Source organism: Anolis carolinensis, chromosome 2 (genome assembly GCF_035594765.1).
Source record: "Anolis carolinensis isolate JA03-04 chromosome 2, rAnoCar3.1.pri, whole genome shotgun sequence".
Classification (NCBI taxonomy): Eukaryota; Metazoa; Chordata; class Lepidosauria; order Squamata; family Dactyloidae; genus Anolis; species Anolis carolinensis.
Window position 1 is genome coordinate 259,813,713 of NC_085842.1, and position 19,281 is coordinate 259,832,993.

At 37.4% G+C, this 19,281-nt stretch overlaps 1 protein-coding gene across 2 annotated transcripts; it reads right to left on the reverse strand.

Moving 5' to 3' along the window:
* Positions 1–2,418: 2,418 nt before the first annotated feature.
* ctxn3 (cortexin 3) lies at positions 2,419–14,314 on the reverse strand. Of its 2 annotated transcripts, none has more exons than XM_008103109.3 (2): positions 13,735–14,314; positions 2,419–6,288 (listed from the first exon to the last, which is right to left on the reverse strand). In XM_008103109.3, exon 2 carries the CDS (start codon positions 6,236–6,238, stop codon positions 5,948–5,950), a length of 291 nt encoding a protein of 96 aa, XP_008101316.1. In that variant the 5' UTR covers positions 6,239–6,288; positions 13,735–14,314; the 3' UTR covers positions 2,419–5,947. The 2 variants fall into 2 exon arrangements, with proteins under 2 accessions (XP_008101316.1, XP_062828200.1); XM_062972130.1 differs by lacking the exon at positions 13,735–14,314 and adding an exon at positions 11,226–12,306.
* Between the last annotated feature and the right edge of the window lie 4,967 nt (positions 14,315–19,281).

Consider the following 19,281-nt stretch of genomic DNA (forward strand, 5'->3'; position numbering starts at 1 on the left):
AGGGATTAATAACACTGTGTGATATTTGTTTTGCTGTCTGTGCCCCTGTTCAGAATATTTCACCTCATTTCCTGTCCCTGTGATAATTGGATTTTGAAAAATTTGGCTCAGTGTAGAAACAAAGATTGGTGAAAAAGTTTCAATGGAGACACCTTTCCCCCCATGATAACTCTTCCAGGAGTGGCTTTTTTTTCTGAGTGGTAGATTTCTCTCACTTCCTATTGTCTTACTCACATTATTAAATATGAGTCATTTGTAAATAGGATGTTTTAACTCAGGGGACTGCCTGTATTATGAATTTATATAGATGTGATTCCTTCTAAGTTGTAGAAATAAGAAATTTATTATTTCTTATTATGTCAATGTATTTTTCTATCTGGAAAAATTGCAATCTTGAATTTAAATTGCCACTTACATGAAGCATGTCAATACATCCATTCAAATGTTTAGCCTCTGTCATTTCAGAAACTATGGGTGGCATATGAACAGAGTTTATATGTTAAATGAAACAATAATGTCCATGGATTATTTTTTCTGAGATCTCAGAAAGAAAGAAAAGGGATAAAAGTGCAAAACATCACCATATTTATCTAGTGGCTTTCCCAGCCAACTGAAAGATATTCACTATTCAGATTTGCAATTCCATGGTATAAAGCTTATATCATTGTGGTCCAGAAATCATAATAAACAGAAAAGAAGAGAGATGGGTTATCAGTTTGGTATAGGAGGTAGTATGACTGGAACAGGAAGAAAATGTATTGACAGAATGGCAGATTGGCAATTGGACTATTTTCTCTTTCGCTCCTGTTGTTCTCAGTTGGGATAGTGATGAGCTGGATCTATTGGAGCTAGTATTTAATGCAAAATTTGTTAGAAAAATAACAATTATTTTCAGTTATGTATTTTAAAAAGCTGGATGTACTTGAGACTAAACCCTATTGAATTTACTGTTTGAATTGCATAGGATTCTGTTGTTAAATTGCTTTTTAAGTAGCTTACAACATACCTTATCAAACTGCCTGGAGAAACAGGAAATGATGAAGCAGGAAAAAAATGTTGAGGAACCTGACCCTCATTTTACACAAATAATGTTGTCCTGAAGGAGTTATGAGCAGGCTTGCCAGAACGAGGTCTCCTATACCTTTAATGGTTGTGTGTAAAAAAAAAGGAATTTTTGCAGATGTGGCTTGTTAATCTGGTTACATGACATGCCACATCTGCTGAAATTCCCTCTTCTACACATCCATTAAAGGCACATGAGCCCTCTCTAGTTTTCCATCTGGCAAACACAGGTGTGAGACTCTTCTCCCTCCACCCCCACACCAGATAACTGAATGTGTCTACAGATTAAGCATCCCTTAAGCAGAAATTTGAAAGCAAAAAAAATAAATCTGATTGTTCTGCTCTCAAGGTGGTGGTAGCACATTCATTTGCAAGGTGGAAATGGGTACTACCTGGCAGGCTCTCTAGAAAGAGTTGAGTCTCTACAGCAGTGGTTCCCAACCTTTTTTGGCCATGCCATGCCCCACCTAAGCATCTCTAAAATCCTGATCCCACCCCCAGACATATAATTATTATTGAACAAGTGAACTCCTATTCATGTGAAGGAAGCCTAAAAGCTCATTAACTTCCAAAGAACATGGCATCCATAAAAGAGAAAAATAAAAGAACAATTTGGTTTGAAAAATCTGCATCAAATTCTGGGTAACTTAAGTGTCCAACTTTATTGCATGTGTTTGGTGAGAATATGCAAAAATATCCTGTCACCTGATGTGAATTTTCTTGCAGCTGATAACATTTTTTAAAAAACAAATTCATACACAAATGTTGACTTACCTACAAAAGTAATAATTCTGCTTTGGATTTTTTCACAGATTTCTTGCTACATTCGTATGCAAAACAAGAAGACATTATATATATTTTGTATATCTTGCAATGTTAAAAGAATGCTGAGACGAGTAGTCCTGCACTCTCTAGTTAACTTTATACTCTCACCATTTCTCTCTATTAGTGGGTTTTCACCCACTCTATTGTCACCAGCTGACTGCTATGTACATTCTGATTTTAATTTTAAAAATGTATATGTCACAATATATATTTATATACTGTATATGAGGGTCCTAGAACCATAAGAAATGCAAAAAAAAAAAAAACCCTGTTCAAAACTCTTTCTCTAATCCCCCTGCTCCCTTAAAAATCAAAATGCCACCCTGTGGGGCATGTGCCCCATGTTGGGAACCAGGAGCCTAGAGAGAGAGATGCAAGGCTGGAGAGAGATGTAAGAATCTGTGAAATTGCAGGACACATGGATTCTCACAATTTCACAGATTCTCAGTCTTTCCCCAGCCTCACATCTAATATACAACTGAAGTAGCAAACAAATGAGACACAAATCTAGAGAGACAGAGATTTCTGATATGGTGTGAGGTATGCATTAATTTATTTTCAAAGTATTTAAAATATTATATAAAGTTACCATCAGGTCATGTGTAAAAGGCATATATAAAGCAAATGAATCTCATGTTTAGACTCATGTCCTATCTCCAAGATATCTTATTATACATGTGTTCCAAATTTGAAAAAAAAAATCCTAAAAACTTCTGGTCAAATCAGAGTAAAGAATGCTCACCCTGTAATATGTCTTCCTGTGTCATCTAGTATGGATGCTACGGATGTATTAATATAAACAAGATGCCTGGAAGACTCAACTGAGCAGTTTTAATGACAAAGTATGATTCAGTTGGAAAGTTTTAAGTTTAATATTCCACATTGATTGTGGCCGAGTAATCGGTCCCTGTCTATCAGACAACATACAGACCCTAAAAGTTTAAATGTTTTACAGCAAATTAATTTATTAGCTTTTAGAAAAAAGTCTCACCATTCATATTTTTTTTAATAATCCTTGCTCCAAAGGAAGCCATTTATCATGACGGCCATTTACAATACTCTCATCTTGAACATACACAAAGCATATGGACTTCCAAATTCCAGTGCTGATCGAGAGGGAGACCTCTCAGAATCCGTGGTGCCTTAATCCCCTGCCTTTAAGATTAGGTCTCCTCTGCAAATCAAGAGTAAAACATTTCAGAATGATGGGTATTTTAAGCCCTGAGGTTTGAGGGTGAGACCAGCGGGAAAAGAGGGAATGTTTTAAGGAGATTTTATTTATAGAAAGGAAAAAATCCCTAAAATTTGGGGAATGGCCCAATCCTTGTAAGAATTGGAGAGCTAAAAGTGGAATATATGCCCTCCATGTGTGGTGATGTTCACCCCTCTAGCCCTAAAACTGAGCGGAAGGGGAGCCTAGGCAGCCCTGCCATTGTCACCAATGGGACAAATGCATTTGTGTATTAGGATGGTGAAAAGAAAGAGCTCATTTGGATGGGCACCGGTTTCGGAAACGGCGGACAGGCATGGAAATGGGACCATACAAATGGAACAAACAGAAACAGGTAGCGATTTTATACAAATGCACTAGACTGGTAAATACAGTAATCTCACATTATTAATTTTGCATTTTGAATATCTTAATATATTTAAACCTCCACCATACATAAACAATTATTCAGCTTCAGGGAGTCAAGATTTCCAAGCTCCATGTCTCATTGTTTACAGGCTTGTCAAGGCTTACTGGGGTCAAATATAGAACTTCCCTTAAGTTTAAGCATACTGATGGGAAAGTGGAAATAGTTTTTTCTTTAAAAGTTATTTCAATACAATATTTCATTCCAACTTTACTCTTTTTCTCTCCTCTGTGAAAAAGGACAGATGGTCTCCAAGAGGAATATTTCTGAATCATATCACTCTCTGTAATAGAGAATGCAGCTGGTAGTATGTGTCAGCAGGATTGCAGCCAAAGTCAGCTCAGTGGAAAACAAAGGAAAGGACCAGCAAGTCTGGAGGAACCTCAAACTTTGCAGAAGTCCCATTTATTTAGGAACCCCCCCCCCCTCCAATATCTTGTAGCCATCTTCACTGGCTACAGGGACAGTGGGTAGTAAAGCCTAGAGTAAATGAAGTATTCGCAAGGAAAACAAGGCAACCTCAAACAGAAACACTATACACTGGATCATTTTGTTGCTGTTCCCTTCAGTTACACCATACATTTAAAGGCAAGGTTTGTATGCATGGGGATAATACCTTATCCACAGAGAATATTTCACTTGTGCCTCAGGAGCAGTTCAGCCACTGCCACATGGCCAACCCTGGTCCAGCACTACTGATGTTGCCCCTGAATCATGTACCCTATTTTCCCCAAAATAAGAGAGGGTCTTATATTAATTTTTGCTCCAAAAGATTGTTTTCAAAGGCAGTCTTATTGTTCCAAATTTACTTTTTAAATGAACTGTATCTAGGGCTTATTTTTGAAATCGGGCTTATATTTCGAGCATACTCAGAAATGCTGAAAAATCATGATATGTCTTATTTTCAGGGTAGGTCTTATTTTGGGGAAAACAGGGTAGGAAAAATGCTGAACTTTGCTGAAATGAAGTATGTACTCTGCAGTTATTTTAAAAGAAAAAGAGAGGTTATGAGGTTTATATGTTCCATACTATAGGTGATTTTAATATGGTAGACTTTCTTGTATTACCTAAAATTATCAAATGCAGGTAGGCCAGCTGTAATAGATGCAAAGCATTGGAGACAAAAGCTGTTCAGTGTCAGCTCAGTACTGGTCACCTTAGAAACACAATTTACACCTAGAAGCCCAAGAAATTTTGTTAGGCCACACTGACATTGTTACAGCTCCAGCCTCTCCTCCAGGGTTCAAAATGAAAGAACTGCTTTCCCAGTAATCCCAAAAGTTGGAATATATGGGACCTGTATCTTTTTAGATGAAGCTCCTTAAGTCACTTAAAATTGCTACTGAAGATTCAATTTTAAAAGCAACAACCACTCACCAAATGCAGTAGAGTATACATTATTTTCATACTACAGTAGAGTCTCACTTATCCAACATAAACGGGCCGGCAGAACGTTGGATAAGCGAATATGTTGGATAATAAGGAGGGATTAAGGAGAAGCCTATTAAACATCAAATTAGGTTATGATTTTACAAATTGAGCACCAAAAACATCATGTTATACAATAAACTTGACAGAAAAAGTAGTTCAATACGCAGTAATGCTATGAAGTAATTACTGTATTTACGAGTTTAGCACCAAAATATCACGATGTATTGAAAACATTGACTACAAAAATGCGTTGGATAATCCAGAACGTTGGATAAGCGAGTGTTGGATAAGTGAGACTCTACTGTACTTCTGATTTATATCTATGTTTTCAGTTATGCTTTTATAATCAAGAATATATCATAAAATCACAGGTTACATTTTTTTTTTTACTGAAATTGTTCAAAGCAATCACTGTTTTATTAACATCACTGAGAACTTTTTACCTTCCTGGTAAGTGGGGCAAATGAAATTCAAATACTTTTTTTTACTGCTTGGAGAAAAAAAACCATTACTTCACACACAAATTGGAAAAAAATCACATATTTGCCTTTAAATATGGAAGGCTTATTAGGTTGTAGAGAAGGCAGGGTGGGTAGGGTGAACAATAAAGAAAAAGGCACATAGGTACAACTCAGTCTCCAGGTATTGTGAATCAGAGTATGGTATAATATACTGTGTGTATATTGAGTATGTGATTCCTGAAATTAAATATCTGATTTACCTATTTATCTATTTTAAAAATTCAGTGAGGTTGCTTTAACTACAGGCAATCCCCGAGTTACAAACATCTGACTTACAAGCATATATGCTGGAGTTACACAAAAATATACCTGTTCTGATTAAGATACAAATTGAACTTAAGAACAAACCTACAGAACCTATCATAACTTGGGGACTGCCTGTACTTTTAAAAAATAGTTTTGTTTGTGCACAAGGAACATTTTCAATATGCCAGAGTGGTTTCCAAATAGAGGGGCAAATTCTTTGGTTTTTTAAGCCAGGGCACAATCAAATTGGCCTTTCTCTAACCCATCAAGTCCATCAGTCCAAGTGGAAGTTGGCATACTCCTGTAGGGGTCTAAGAGAATGCGGAAACATCGGACAATGAGGATGCAAAGGAAAATAACCAATATGACCACAAATACAAAGGTTGTTTTTTGTTCCAGGGTAATGCCAGTTTCTGGACGAATGCTCCCAGGAGGAAAGTGGTTGGTGGTGAAGGACTCCCCATCCATTCTCCAGGACTGATGAAAAAAGTAATCCCTCAGTCGTCTTCTTTTCATCCTCAGTGCATGGAGGCCATGACAGACATCACTTTGAAGCTGATTGTTACCTGAAATGGAAGTGGCAAAAAATAAATGTTACAAGTGGGAACCCCAACAAGATTTTATTGGATAGAGTGCTTCCACTTTCTGGTTTTGCATGCACAGACTGCATTCTAGTAGTAGTTGTTGTGGTTTATTCTTATAAATAATGGGGCAATCTGATGATAAACTGGATTCTTACACTGACAGGAAAACCTGGACTCATCTTGAAGGTAGGTTTTCCTACCTTACTCCAATTTGCCTAATTTTAGGCAAAATTGGAGTATACTATGGAGTTTGCAGCAATCTTTAGAATATCTTAGGATTTCATGGCAATCTGAACAGCTGGATTAGGTCCAGTTCATCCTGATTCCCTGTCCAGGTTGACACCATGCCATCAGCACAGGGAAAGAAAGCCTAACACGTGACTGAGGAGATCTAAAACAGGGGTGGCGTTATCCATTTTCACTGCTTTTCCTGTTTCAAATCGGGCAGACATGGTTTTGCCCTACATTCAAGTAGATAGCTGTGTGTGAGAAATTCAGGAGGCATTCCAATAAATTCTACACAAGAGCGACCAAACTTTTCTGACTATTGTGCCCATTAATGGTTTTGCACTCATGCCACACTTACAAAGCGAGCTATTTCTCAGTTTGTTGTAGTAGAACAACATGGCTAACAACTCTGTCCAAAGTAATGATGTAACATATCTATTCTGCATCTAATATTACAGGATTCTTGAAAGGAGACCCACAAAGGTAAATCAATTGATGTAGCAAATTATGTTTTGGAAAGGGCAGATTGAAATTGACATAACTGAAATTAAACAGCCTGACAGATACAAAACTGGTTAATATTAATCTTTAAACACAATTAGAGGCCAAATTCAAATCCATTGCCATTTCTGTTTTTAATCGTTGGTCTTGAAACCAGTTCATTCTTCAGCTATCATTTCAAAGAATCCTTTGATGAAAATTTGGGAGAGAATTAGGAGCTGTCTACCATAGTTTTGTGACTGTGCAGTTGTAAAACACATCACGTAAAGTTGGAAAAATTGGAGAGAAATGACGCTTAAGTCTTTATGAAATATTTAATTAAGCTTACATCTTTATGAAGGATCTAAATTACAGGGCCAGTGTGAATAGAAATGAGCACTCAAATTCAAAACAAATTGCCCAAACCAAATGAAAATATCTTCCTTTCTATGGCTATAACTTCCTCCTTTTTAAGTTTTACTACTGACTGAACTATGAATCACAGTGTAAAAATTGACTAGTATTGAGCAATCAATTGAGTTGTGTCTTTGGACCAATTTAGTGAAAACAAAGGAAGCCTAGTAGTGTTAATGGTCACCAACACTGATACCTAATGTAGCCAAGGATCAGGGCATACTTTATGTTTGTTCATTTTCTCCTCTCCCCCCCCCCCTTTTTTTCTGTTTTTTATCATGGGAAATGCAATGGTGAATTACAGCAGTGTCATTGGGATATATATTTTCCACAGGTGGTTTATAAGAGAATGAAAGTGACAGAAATGTTTTGTATGCTTTGTATAGCAGTTTGGCCTTTCTTAGTTTATAAAATGCTTTGAAAAATGAGCCCTCAGTTATTTACCTGTATACTCCTGTACTGTTTGTCACTGTGTGTATATGTGTGCATACATGTGTCTATTTATTTAGATTTGAGACCATCCTTTAAAAACACATTCCCCCATTTACTTACAATTAACTATAAAATGGAATCATAGAATCATAGAGTTGGAAGAGACTTCATGGACCATCCAGTCCAACCCCCTGCCGAAAAGCAGGAAATCTCATTCAAAGCACCCCCGACAGATGGCCATCCAGCCTCTGCTTAAAAGCCTCCAAAGAAGGAGCCTCCACCACAGTCCGGGAAAGAGAGTTCCACTGCCGGACAGCCCTCACTGTGAGGAAGTTCTTCCTGATGTTCAGGTGGAATCTCCTTTCCTGTAGAATCATATAACTAAAAACTCCTCAAGCACTAGTTTGCCATGCAGTAAAATTGAAATGCCAGCTGAAAAAGATTAATATACTTTGAGATATTTCAGTCCAATAAAGTGGGACAAGTGGAAAAATCCTATAATTCAATTTCACTATAAGGATGACATCAACCCATTTCAGCCATAAAGAAAGTGGCACATTGAACTGAAATTTGCTTTGTGTGTGTGTTCTAAGTTATATTAAAAATGTGTATTGTATATGGTTCCCTTTTAAAAGAGCTGAGCCAATGTTTTATGGTGACACAATAACATTCTGAGCCACATACTTGGTGAGTTTAACATCTTGTATGATATAGTGGTTGGGCAATTTGTTTGGGGCTGCCCTGGAACTTGCTGAGTTACTTTGGTCATATTGTTTTTTATGAATTAAACCTACTTCTCAGGCTTATTGAGCAAATAAAATGTTGCTATGGAGGAATTGGAAGCAAACATAATAAAAAAAAAACATTTTTTAAAAAATCTATCATGCCTGATTTAGCTTCAGGTGAGATATCCTCCAGCTACCAGCTGCCACAACTAAGGCCATTAGAGGAGAAGCTAAGATCCCAACACTGCCCCTAAATACAGACATGAGGTCTTTGGAGCACTGCTACTTGAAGTTTTGGTCTGCAGACTGGTGCCAGTTCACTAGTCATTGACTGCAAACCTCAGGCCATTTTCCAAGAAATTATGAGAATACGATACAGTACAAATGCCACCCATACTGGACACATGCAGCTGGTACCCATGATTTCAAAAACACACATTCCTTCCTGAAGTCTCTTCGTTGACCTCAGGCCCTTTCTACACCGCCATATAATCCAGATTACCAAAGCAGATAATCCACATTGTCTGCTTTGAACTGGATTATCTGAGTCTACATTGCAATATAATCCAATTCAAAGCAAATAATCTGCATTTTATATGGCAATGTAGAAGGGGCCTCAACTACTTCAAGACCACTGAGTAAAATAAGGAGACTTCGTTCTTAAGGCAAATTAATACAATGGCGTGCTGAAACCATTCGTAAATGGGCAGAACATCATCCCAGCACAGCCCAGTTAGGAATGACTTTCAATAGGTCACTGTATGTATCTTCTTAAAAGTAACTTTCCAAGTTATGTACAATGGCTTTATCTCAGCATGACTTCCACACAGCTGTATAAAATCCAGATTATCTGCTTTGAACTGGATTATATGGCAATGTAGACTCAGGTAATCCAGTAAAAAGCAGATAATGTGGATTATCTGCCTTGATATTCTGGATTATATGACAGTGTAGAAGGACCCTAAATCTAGAATCTATGGGTTGACTTCATTTTACAAGGTAAGCTAGGTATCTGCAGGAAGCCTAGTTTGTAGGGTATACATTGTGCTGCTAAACCATGGTATATTCTGTCAAGTGAACACAAGTAGTCCTCTTTCTCTAATTAGTTTTTCTCCCAAGAAGAAAATCAAGGTTTCTTTTTCTGGTTGACTGGAAAAGAAGCTGTGGACAACACAAATAAATTGTACAACACCGTAAATAAATGATGAAACTTGGTCAGCTCCCGTTATAAGGAAAAGAGTTTGGTAACCATACACCTGAACCATGCATCCATAATAGTTCATGCCTCCTGGCTTTTTACACCAAACGAATTCACACCCATGATTATTTTAAGGGCCTGCATCTATTGACATGCTTGTTAATTCTTAAAGGCCATTCCCTTTTATTTTAATGAGAGTTAAATTCAACAAACTTGAGGTGGTACATTAGCGGTCATTTTTAACAATTCAGATGAGCACTCTATTCCTTTGCTTATATTTTCCCCATTTCAACACTTGTCTCGGTGTCTACTAGCAAGTAAACCACATAGAGTGTAATACTTTTTGGCTGTATGGCACCGTTCTGTTTTGCAAGCACTGGCATTTGTCAAGACAAGATAGAAAACAAAGTTTTAAAACTCAGTACCGGTGCTTCCAAATTTCGGCTCTATATAAAATACTGCAAATTATATCAATTATATTTGTAGTGGCAGGATATTCATCTCAAATCTCACCCAATAAGTCCCAGAACTATAAGTATGGAATTTGTCATATTTAGCTATGCACCTTTTTCTTTTCAACTCCTGATTATGAAGCATAGATAATCAAAACCTGGTGATTATATGGTACAAAGTATGGGTAAAAATAAATAAATACATGTGAATATTCCTTGTGAAAGTCTACTTATGGAGACACTTCAGAGTTAGGAAAGTCTGACTGGTAAAATCAGGACTTTCTTAATCTATCATTAATATATTGTTTATAATTTTACAAACTGAAGAATAATTCCAATATAGCATTCAACTTTTAAAGAAATATCTCACAATGCACTATATATTTCAGTGTCATATAAATAGTTATTACTTGAATATATTGTACTGTAGAAAAAGTGTATCCCAACTATAATTTTTCTTTTAAAATATTCCCTTTTCAATGTCTATTGTTTTTCAAGTCCAAATATCTTACCTGATTTTACACAAGCAGCATTCAATTTTATTTTATGCTTCACCTAATGCTATATGTTTTCTCAGATGTAAATTTCTTCACAAATAAGCACACTCCAGCTGTAATAGCCACACTTTCAGTAACAAATTGAACATCAAATAATTTGAAGCAAGACAATTTTTTAAGATTGATTTTCCTGGCTCTCCTGGATTATATGAAGACGTTAATCACAAAAGGTAAAAACATGCAGCTTTTCTAACTTTGTACATAAACATACATAAACAATATATACATTAACAATATACTCTAAAACCTCACATCATCATATGGCTCTAAGCTTGAACATAGATCAGATGGATTTTAAAAGCTACTCCTCTCTCTAATCTTACCAAATCTTATCACTATTGCTTTAATAATTCACATGTAATTGACAAAATGTAAATTATTCATATATACAGAAACAAGTAATAGGGAAGTTTAGTTGTTATCATGAAAATACCTTTATCTGGTCCAGAGAAAACTTTGCCCACACCCTACAAAGCAGCAGTTACAGGTAGTTTCATTTCCATTCTTTGGAGCATCACGCTTCCATGTCATAAAGAAACGAAGCATCCCCCTCGAGCTCTGTATGAAGCTTCAAGTCTTACATGAATTCTGTTTCTGTTTTTCGAGGCAGAAACGTCATTGTAGCTGCTTGTTCTCTGAAGATCATTAGCTGAAACTCTTGTCATTCCTTTTGAGTTAAACCATGATTTCAGTTCTGCCTCAGCAACTCCTCAGCAGCTTCTGTTTCAGTGAGTAGAAGCAAGCCAGCTAGCAGCTCTCTGCAACCATCTTCACAAATCATTAACATTCAAAAAGAGTACCAAAAAGAAAGAAAGAAAGAACAGGGCATTCCCTATATATCTTTCCAAAAGAAGAAAGCATTCAATACCTTTTGCAATGCCATATACCCTTTTATGCTATATTGACTGCTGTCAGTAGTTTCCCTTTTTGATGCTGATTAGAGTTCTTGTATTTGCCAGTTGGAATATTCATTATAATCAATGACCTCCAGGCTGCATCCACTCATTAGAAGACTTAAATGGGAAAAAGCAATATAATTCAGGATGGTGGTTAATAGAAAATAAATAAGTCTGGTGATCAAACCTGGCATGCTTCTCATCAACTTTAGCACACAGTCCCCTACCCCTCCGCTACTTTGTGAAGTCTGCTACCTTGCACATTTTGTTCTTGGGAGATTTCTTTGGCTATATTTCTACTGCTTGATCTCCACAGGGGAGGAGGACCACATTGACTGTGCAGCCATCCCTGGTTTCAGTAACACAATCAATTCATGTTGAATCAGCTTTGGTTTGGAGACTTTTACAGGAGGGAGTGTACTGTATATACTTTAGAACAAGTGAAACCTATAGCAAAATGTTTTCTGTACACAGTGCTCCTTTTCAAGGATCCAGCCTGCCATGACCACTTTCAAAAGACACCATTTCATTCTGCACATTCCTTATTTATCCATTTTGCTTCACTCATAGTCAGTCAGCATTCTGTGACTACTGAACAACATGCACTGTCCTTCCTTAACTGTAAAAGATTTATTGCCTCTCTCCAGGGTTGGCATCTCTTGATGTTATCTTGTGTGCCTGTAAACCTACAGTTGGATCTCTATATCCATGGCTTCTATACCCAAAGATTCCATCATCCAAGTACTCCAACCAAAAAACAAAAGCCACAATGCAAACCTTGATTTTGCCATTTTATATAAGAAACACTATTTTACTAAGGAGCCTCCGGTGGCACAGTGGGTTAAACAGCTGAGGTGCTGAACTTGCTGACCAAAAGATTGATGGTTCAAATCCAGGGAGCGGGATGAGCTCCTGCTGTTAGCCCCAGCTTTTGCCAACCTAGCAGTTTGAAAACATGCAAATGTGAGTAGATCAATAGGTACCACTCCAATGGGAAGGTAACAGCGCTCCATGCAGTCAGGCTGGCCACATGACCTTGGAGGTGTCTACAGAGAAAGCCGGCTCTTCAGCTTAGTAATGGAGGTGAGCACCAACCCCCAGAGTTAGACACGACTAGACTTAATGTCAGGGGGAAACCTTTACCTTTTTTTTTTAACTAATCCATTGTATAGAAGGGTATTTGAACATCCATAGATTTGAGTATCTACAGGAGATTCTGGGACAAAACCCCTTAAGGTACCATGTTGGTTTTTACACCATCATTCCATACTATAACTGTCCACTTCCTAAACTGAGCACTCCAGGATTTCATAAATTTGAACAGTTTGGATTGTAGCACTGTTGAGGAGTGACTTTGTAAATGTGTTGTTAGAATCATGAAAAGTTTTAATGCTCTTTTTATTAGAGTTTCCAAAAGAAAACACAAGCAAGTCCTGCTTGAAGAGAATGATGGCCTGATATGACTAAGGGAAAGAAGCAGCAGATGAGACAGCAGGAATAACTATGAAAATATTTGGAGGAAAGTAATGGCAGCAAGTTCTACTTGGTTGTCATATGAGTTTACAATTATCCAAACACATTCCATATAAGGAAAAATGGTTTATTGGGGTGAGTTAAAATTGGGAATGGTTACTTGATGAAGATGATTGTGATGATTTTGAACAACATTGTTGGAAATTAAAATCAAGAGAAGTAATTCTTAAGGAAGGCTAAGATATTCATTAGTTTGCTTATATGCAATTTAAGAACAGGTTTAATCAAGATATGATAGATGCAGACATAGGCGTTAGAAAAAATAAATTTTATTTAAAGCTATAAAGTTGATGATCATGTAATATCTAAAGTCTATAAATGACAAACATGAAACCGAAGACAAGAGTACATAAAATGCATAATGTCCATAATGATATTAGCTAGTATCCTATTCGTGACCTAGAATGCATAACCTGGAGTTACACAATAATGACTTACATATTCATGGTTCCTACCTACTTCTACTTTATGGGCTATATGTAGGGATTGTAAAAGTCTCAAATCCATACTTACCAGATAGCAGCCACCATGATCAATGGGGGTCTAGTCTCCATTGTTTGGCAAGCAATTGGCTGCTGATTCCATCCCATCCTTCACACAAGCGATCCCTAACGCAAGGAAAAGTTGTGTCAAGGACTTCACTTCTGGCTGTCGCAATGGAGATTGCTCACATGAGGGGTGGGAACTCCCTCCTGAATGATGGGGGTACAGACCCTTGTAGATGGCTGCAGCTGCTGCCCAGTAAATAGGGCTTAGGGTTGGGGGATCAGGCCAAGATTCACTGCATAGCAGCATAACTACAGGGCTTACAGATATGTATCTCTCTTATATGATTCAGGTCAACAATAATAGCCTGTCTCTGCTAGGATATATAACAATGACTCAAATGAAATATAATATTGTTTGAACCAAGGCAGAGAAGGGTGCAGAATGTTTAAAGTTCACCATGGTGTTGCAATCCAGAGACGGCATTTACATATATTTCCCTTGCCAATTAATTTGTGTTCAGCTTGTTCTGTAATGTTTGTTTACTCCATCACTGCATTAAAAGAATCCTTTTAATAATTCATTTTTTGTCAAGAGAAACCTTTCAGAACTGTCACAGCCCTCTTTTCATTTCCCCCTTCATTCCTCACTTTCGCTGAAGCTGAGGAAGGATGTCTCAAAGAAGATGACAAGATTGCAAAACAGATGACATCTGCTGAAAAGAATCGGGGATGATAGAGGATAAACAGTACAAAATTCTTCTCTCCCTCCACCCACAAGTTACTCATGCAAATTTCTTAAGATAATTTTGAAAGCAGTAAGACAGCGACTTATTCATGCAGGTTGTTGCAGTTATAGATATGACAGACAATCCATAACAATCAGCTGTAGAAGGAAAAACAACCACTTAGGGTTGCAGTTCAAGCAAACTCATTAGAATAAAAGCTTGGGTTAACTTTTTTCTTGTCAATTAATTTCACATGTTGATAAATTCATAGTGTTCAAACCAATCTTTTTACCCTGGAAAATGAATACCTTCACTAATGTGCATTTTGAAAAATTTCTGCAGTATGGGAAAATATAGTTGACATAATGCAATTCAGCTGCTCAACCATATTGTTCTCTTCTCTGGGACAAAATAAAATAGTATAGATGCTAATGCATAATGCAATATAATTCATGGAATAATAAAACTGGAAGAGACCACAGAGTCCACTCCAACCCCTTGCCATCCCACCAGATGGTCATCCAGCCTCTCTTTAAAATATTCCAGAGAAAGAGATTCCACCACGTTTGAAAACAGGAGACCCACAGTAAAATATTTCCCATATTATTTAATGCTTATATTCAGGAAAAGCATGTAGCCAAATGCAACTCAACTCTCATTTTGATCAATCCCAGATGGGAATTGTAGTCTAACAACATATGGAGTCGCACACATTCCTTGTGGAATTTTCTGTGGAAGACTCATTTACATTCCTTTTTGCTATAAATCTCCACCTGGAGACTTTTTTTCCTACCTGCAGGTCTTTGGCAATAGAAATATACATTTTTTAAATTGTGAAAACCTTATAATGAGGCAATTCTAAAAGAAACAAGTGATACTGCCAGAATATGAGATGCCCATGTCAGAAGGTAATGAACAACCTACTGGAGAAGAGCAGAGGAGTAACTAAATCTGCCAACAAACATGGAAAATAATGCTAGGATATTAGAAGTGCTCAATATACATTCTAGTGCCCAAGAAAGGGATCATCAGGGAATAGAGCAATCACTGGACCATTGCATGCAAAACAAAACAAAAGATTTTATCCTATATGGAATAAGAAATGCTAAGATAGGTTCAGAAAAGGAGGAGACACTAGGGATCTTATTACAAACAGATGATGGAATGCAACTTGCAGGTACTTATTGCTTACTGCAACTGCTGGGACTTGTCTCTTCAATCAGTTGATTGTTTCTGTTTGCCTATGCCCCTTTTTATCATAACTATTTTCCTGAAGAATTGCACAATCCCATAAATTCAAAATCTCATGAGATGGTGGCTTTGCAATTAAATATATCTTGATGGAAAGGTGTTTTCACTGAAACTTTATCACCAATCATTGTTTTCAGAACAAGTCAAATTTTCCAAAATCCAATTATCACAGGGACAGAAAGTGAGATTAAATCTTCTGAATGGGAGCACAGACAGGAAAACAAACACCACATAGGGTGTTCACCCTTCCCTATGCTATCCAAATATATATTTTGCTGGAGTTACATTATAAAAAGTACCTGTTCTGATTTACATACAAATTCAACCTCCAGAACCTATCTTGTTCGAAACTTGGGGACTGCCTGTACTAGCCTTTCACTGTTTCGTGTATAAAGAAGAGGCTTACTTCTCATTGCCAAATTTGCAGTTTGATGGTTTACGAAATCTAGCAGTTTTGCAAAATGGATCGTTTCAATTAAGATAAGATGTATTTTGCAATTACTAGCCTCTCCCTGCTTTATGTATTCTGCAAGGAAGAGGACTATCTCTTGTAGCTAAATCAACTCCAGCTGTAAGTTGCAAGTTGCAGCAGTTGGGTTCCAATCCATTACTTTACCATTTATAAAAGAACAAACAAAAGTTAGAAAACATTATGGAACTGCCTGATCAAGAGGGGAGATTCCTATAAGTATCTGGAATTAAAAGTGAAATTGTGCATTTTTGTTTATTTTTTTAAAGGAAGTAAATGGGGTAAAAGAAGAGAGCTATGGCTTTGCAGTCAGAGCGCTTCTTAGTCTGATCACTAGAAGTTTTTTTAATATATATTTTTATTGTAAACACTGGTATAATAATATCAAAATCCATCACCATTTCAATATACATATTAAATGATATATTCTTAGTAACATTATCCCATTTTTGAGCAGTACTCTTTTGACATGAGTTGGAAACTGCTTTGGGGTGGGTGTAAAACAATGTCATGGGATGATAAGCCCTTCTATTTGTGGCTTGGAAGCTTCAAACTATGCTATCAGCCATCTGCTGTAATGTCCTAAATGCTGGTAACAAGGTAACTTGGAAATCTCTCACTCACAGGGTCACTATGGATTGAACTCAACTTGGCAACAATTAACAGTAGCAACAACAATATGCAGCTCACTCACACATTTGAATCTCTACAACAAAGTGTGGAGCCAGATGTTATTTCAAAGTTCAACTTGTTTGCCTGTAATATCCAGGTTGTATATTTCCATTTGATAGAGGCTGATACAAAAAAGGCTTCTCCTATTCAGTTTAAAACATTAATATTTACAATGAGTTCATGAGAAATGAAATAGGATTCAGAGTCAGCTTGCTGAGACAAACCAAATGCTAAACACACTTCAGTCCATAGCTGCTTTATAGTTTAAAAAACATTAAACAAAGATATTTCCCATAGACATTTTTTTCCATTGTAATTGAAATAAGTCAAAGAGAAGATAAAATCATACAGAAGATTCAAAATGTTTAGCTTTCAATAATTATATTGTCCTTTAACCCTTCAACTGCTTGCTTGCAGCAGCATCTAAAAAAAGCAGATATTCCTCAGTTCACTGGTATTTACTATCTAATGGGCAATACCATCAAAATTACCATTATCTCAGCTGAAACATGCTCTTTTAAAAATGTAATCCTCTTACAAAATTGGTAGAACACAAGGTAGAACTTTCTTGGTGGTTGCCCCCTAGACTTTCAAACTCCCTCTCTAGTAATGCTGGAGGGCTATCTATCTCTCAGCCTGTGAAAATGTTTTTCATTTCACAAACTTTTAGAATTGAAAGATTGTAATAAAAGGGCTTGTAAGATAGTGCTATTGCTTTAAACTGCACTGTTTTAACTGCTTCTTAACCCTTTAGAGTGCACGTTTCAAATTGTCTAATATGGATAATTACACAATGTAACAAAATTTGAAAATTTTTCGGTTCCTGGTTTGAAAATGTTATTTTCTGGTTAAGTGTGCGGCACTTACTATATTCCAGAAACTTCATTTTTGTGGCTGCCACAAACTATGCTTATTTATTTATTTATTTATTGGGTATATTTATATTCTGCCTTTCTCACCCTTGGGGGGACTCATGTTGAATTGGTTGATACTCTACACAGCCAGGCTGTGGTGCAGGCTGGTTAGTAGCCAGCTGCAATAAATCACTATGACCAAGAGGTCATGAGTTCGAGGCCAGCCCATGGCGAAGTGAGCATTAAAATAAAAAATAGCCCTGCTCGTTGTTGACCTAAGCAACCCGAAAGATAGTTGCATATATCAAGTAGGAAATTTAGGTACCACTTATATAAGGTGTGATGACTCATGGGCCTTGTAGTCCTGTTCCTAGTACTATTGTGGCAGACAAAGAGGAAAACATGGGGTTTTCGCCGGTTCAGCAAGAGCCGGAGTCTCTTCACCTGCAGGATGTTGATGTTTGCCCTCAAGAATTCAGCCAAACAGGCCTTGGGCAGAACTCCCCTCCGTTTCCCAGGAGGGAAAATTATTCTAAAGACAGGGGAGTCAGGGAGGCTAATCGGAGAAGCCTGAGAATCGCTGCCAAACAAATGGCTGATTAGGTCTGCTTCCCTTGGGAAATTCTAAGGAGTCATGCATCTGGACAGAGTTGGGTTTCGTTTCTCATTCTCTAGGGAAAGAGTTCTGTTGGCGGGAAAGCGAGACCCAATATAGGTGTTTGGCGCGAGGGATTCTTTGCGGAGTCAATTGATCAGCTTGAGGAGAGAGATCGTGTGTGGACTTCGTAATCCCAGTTCCTTGCTTCCCGGATCAAGCTTCAAGCCTTGCCCTGTCTCACGGTTTTACCACGGATTCTGTTTCATGCTTCATGTTCGCCTTGTCTCCAGTCGCGGATCTAGCCAAGAATCAAGTTTATTTCCAGCCTTGTTGTCAAGCTTCGTTGGACTCTAAGACTGTTATTTCCCCACACTATTGCTTGGCAAAGTGTGTGTTTCGGTCAAGTGGATTAAAACTTTGAACTCTAATATCTTATATTGGACAATACATTTCTGGACTATATTTGACCTCATCTGAAAGGTCTGCTTCTGAACTATATTCTTCACTTGTTTTTATTGATTTTATATATTTCTTTAATAAAGATATTAGATAGAGACTGGCCTCTGTGTAAGGTTATTGGTGCTCTGCAGCCAGGGACCTGACATAAGGGAAGGCTAATTTAACTAATTTACGGCACCATAAAAATTGTCTAGCAATGTTTGAAATGAGGAAGTCGGCATGACAGTGGATGATGAAGCAGCTGCTCCCCCTGTGGCCATAAATGAGCATACCCTCAGTAAGCTGGAAGCTGGAGAAGGTTAAATTGCCCCTGTGTCTGTCTCTGTCTCAATGTTCATATGGCATTGAATGTTTGCTTTGTATGTGTACATTGTGATCCACCCTGAGTCCCCTTTGGGGTGAGAAGGGTGGAATATAAATACTGTAAGTAAATAAATAAATAAATACTCTAGGGCAGTGGTTCTCAACCTGGGGTCCCCAGATGTTTTCGGCCTTCAACTTCCAGAAATCCTAACAGCTGGTAAACTGGCTGCGATTTCTGGGA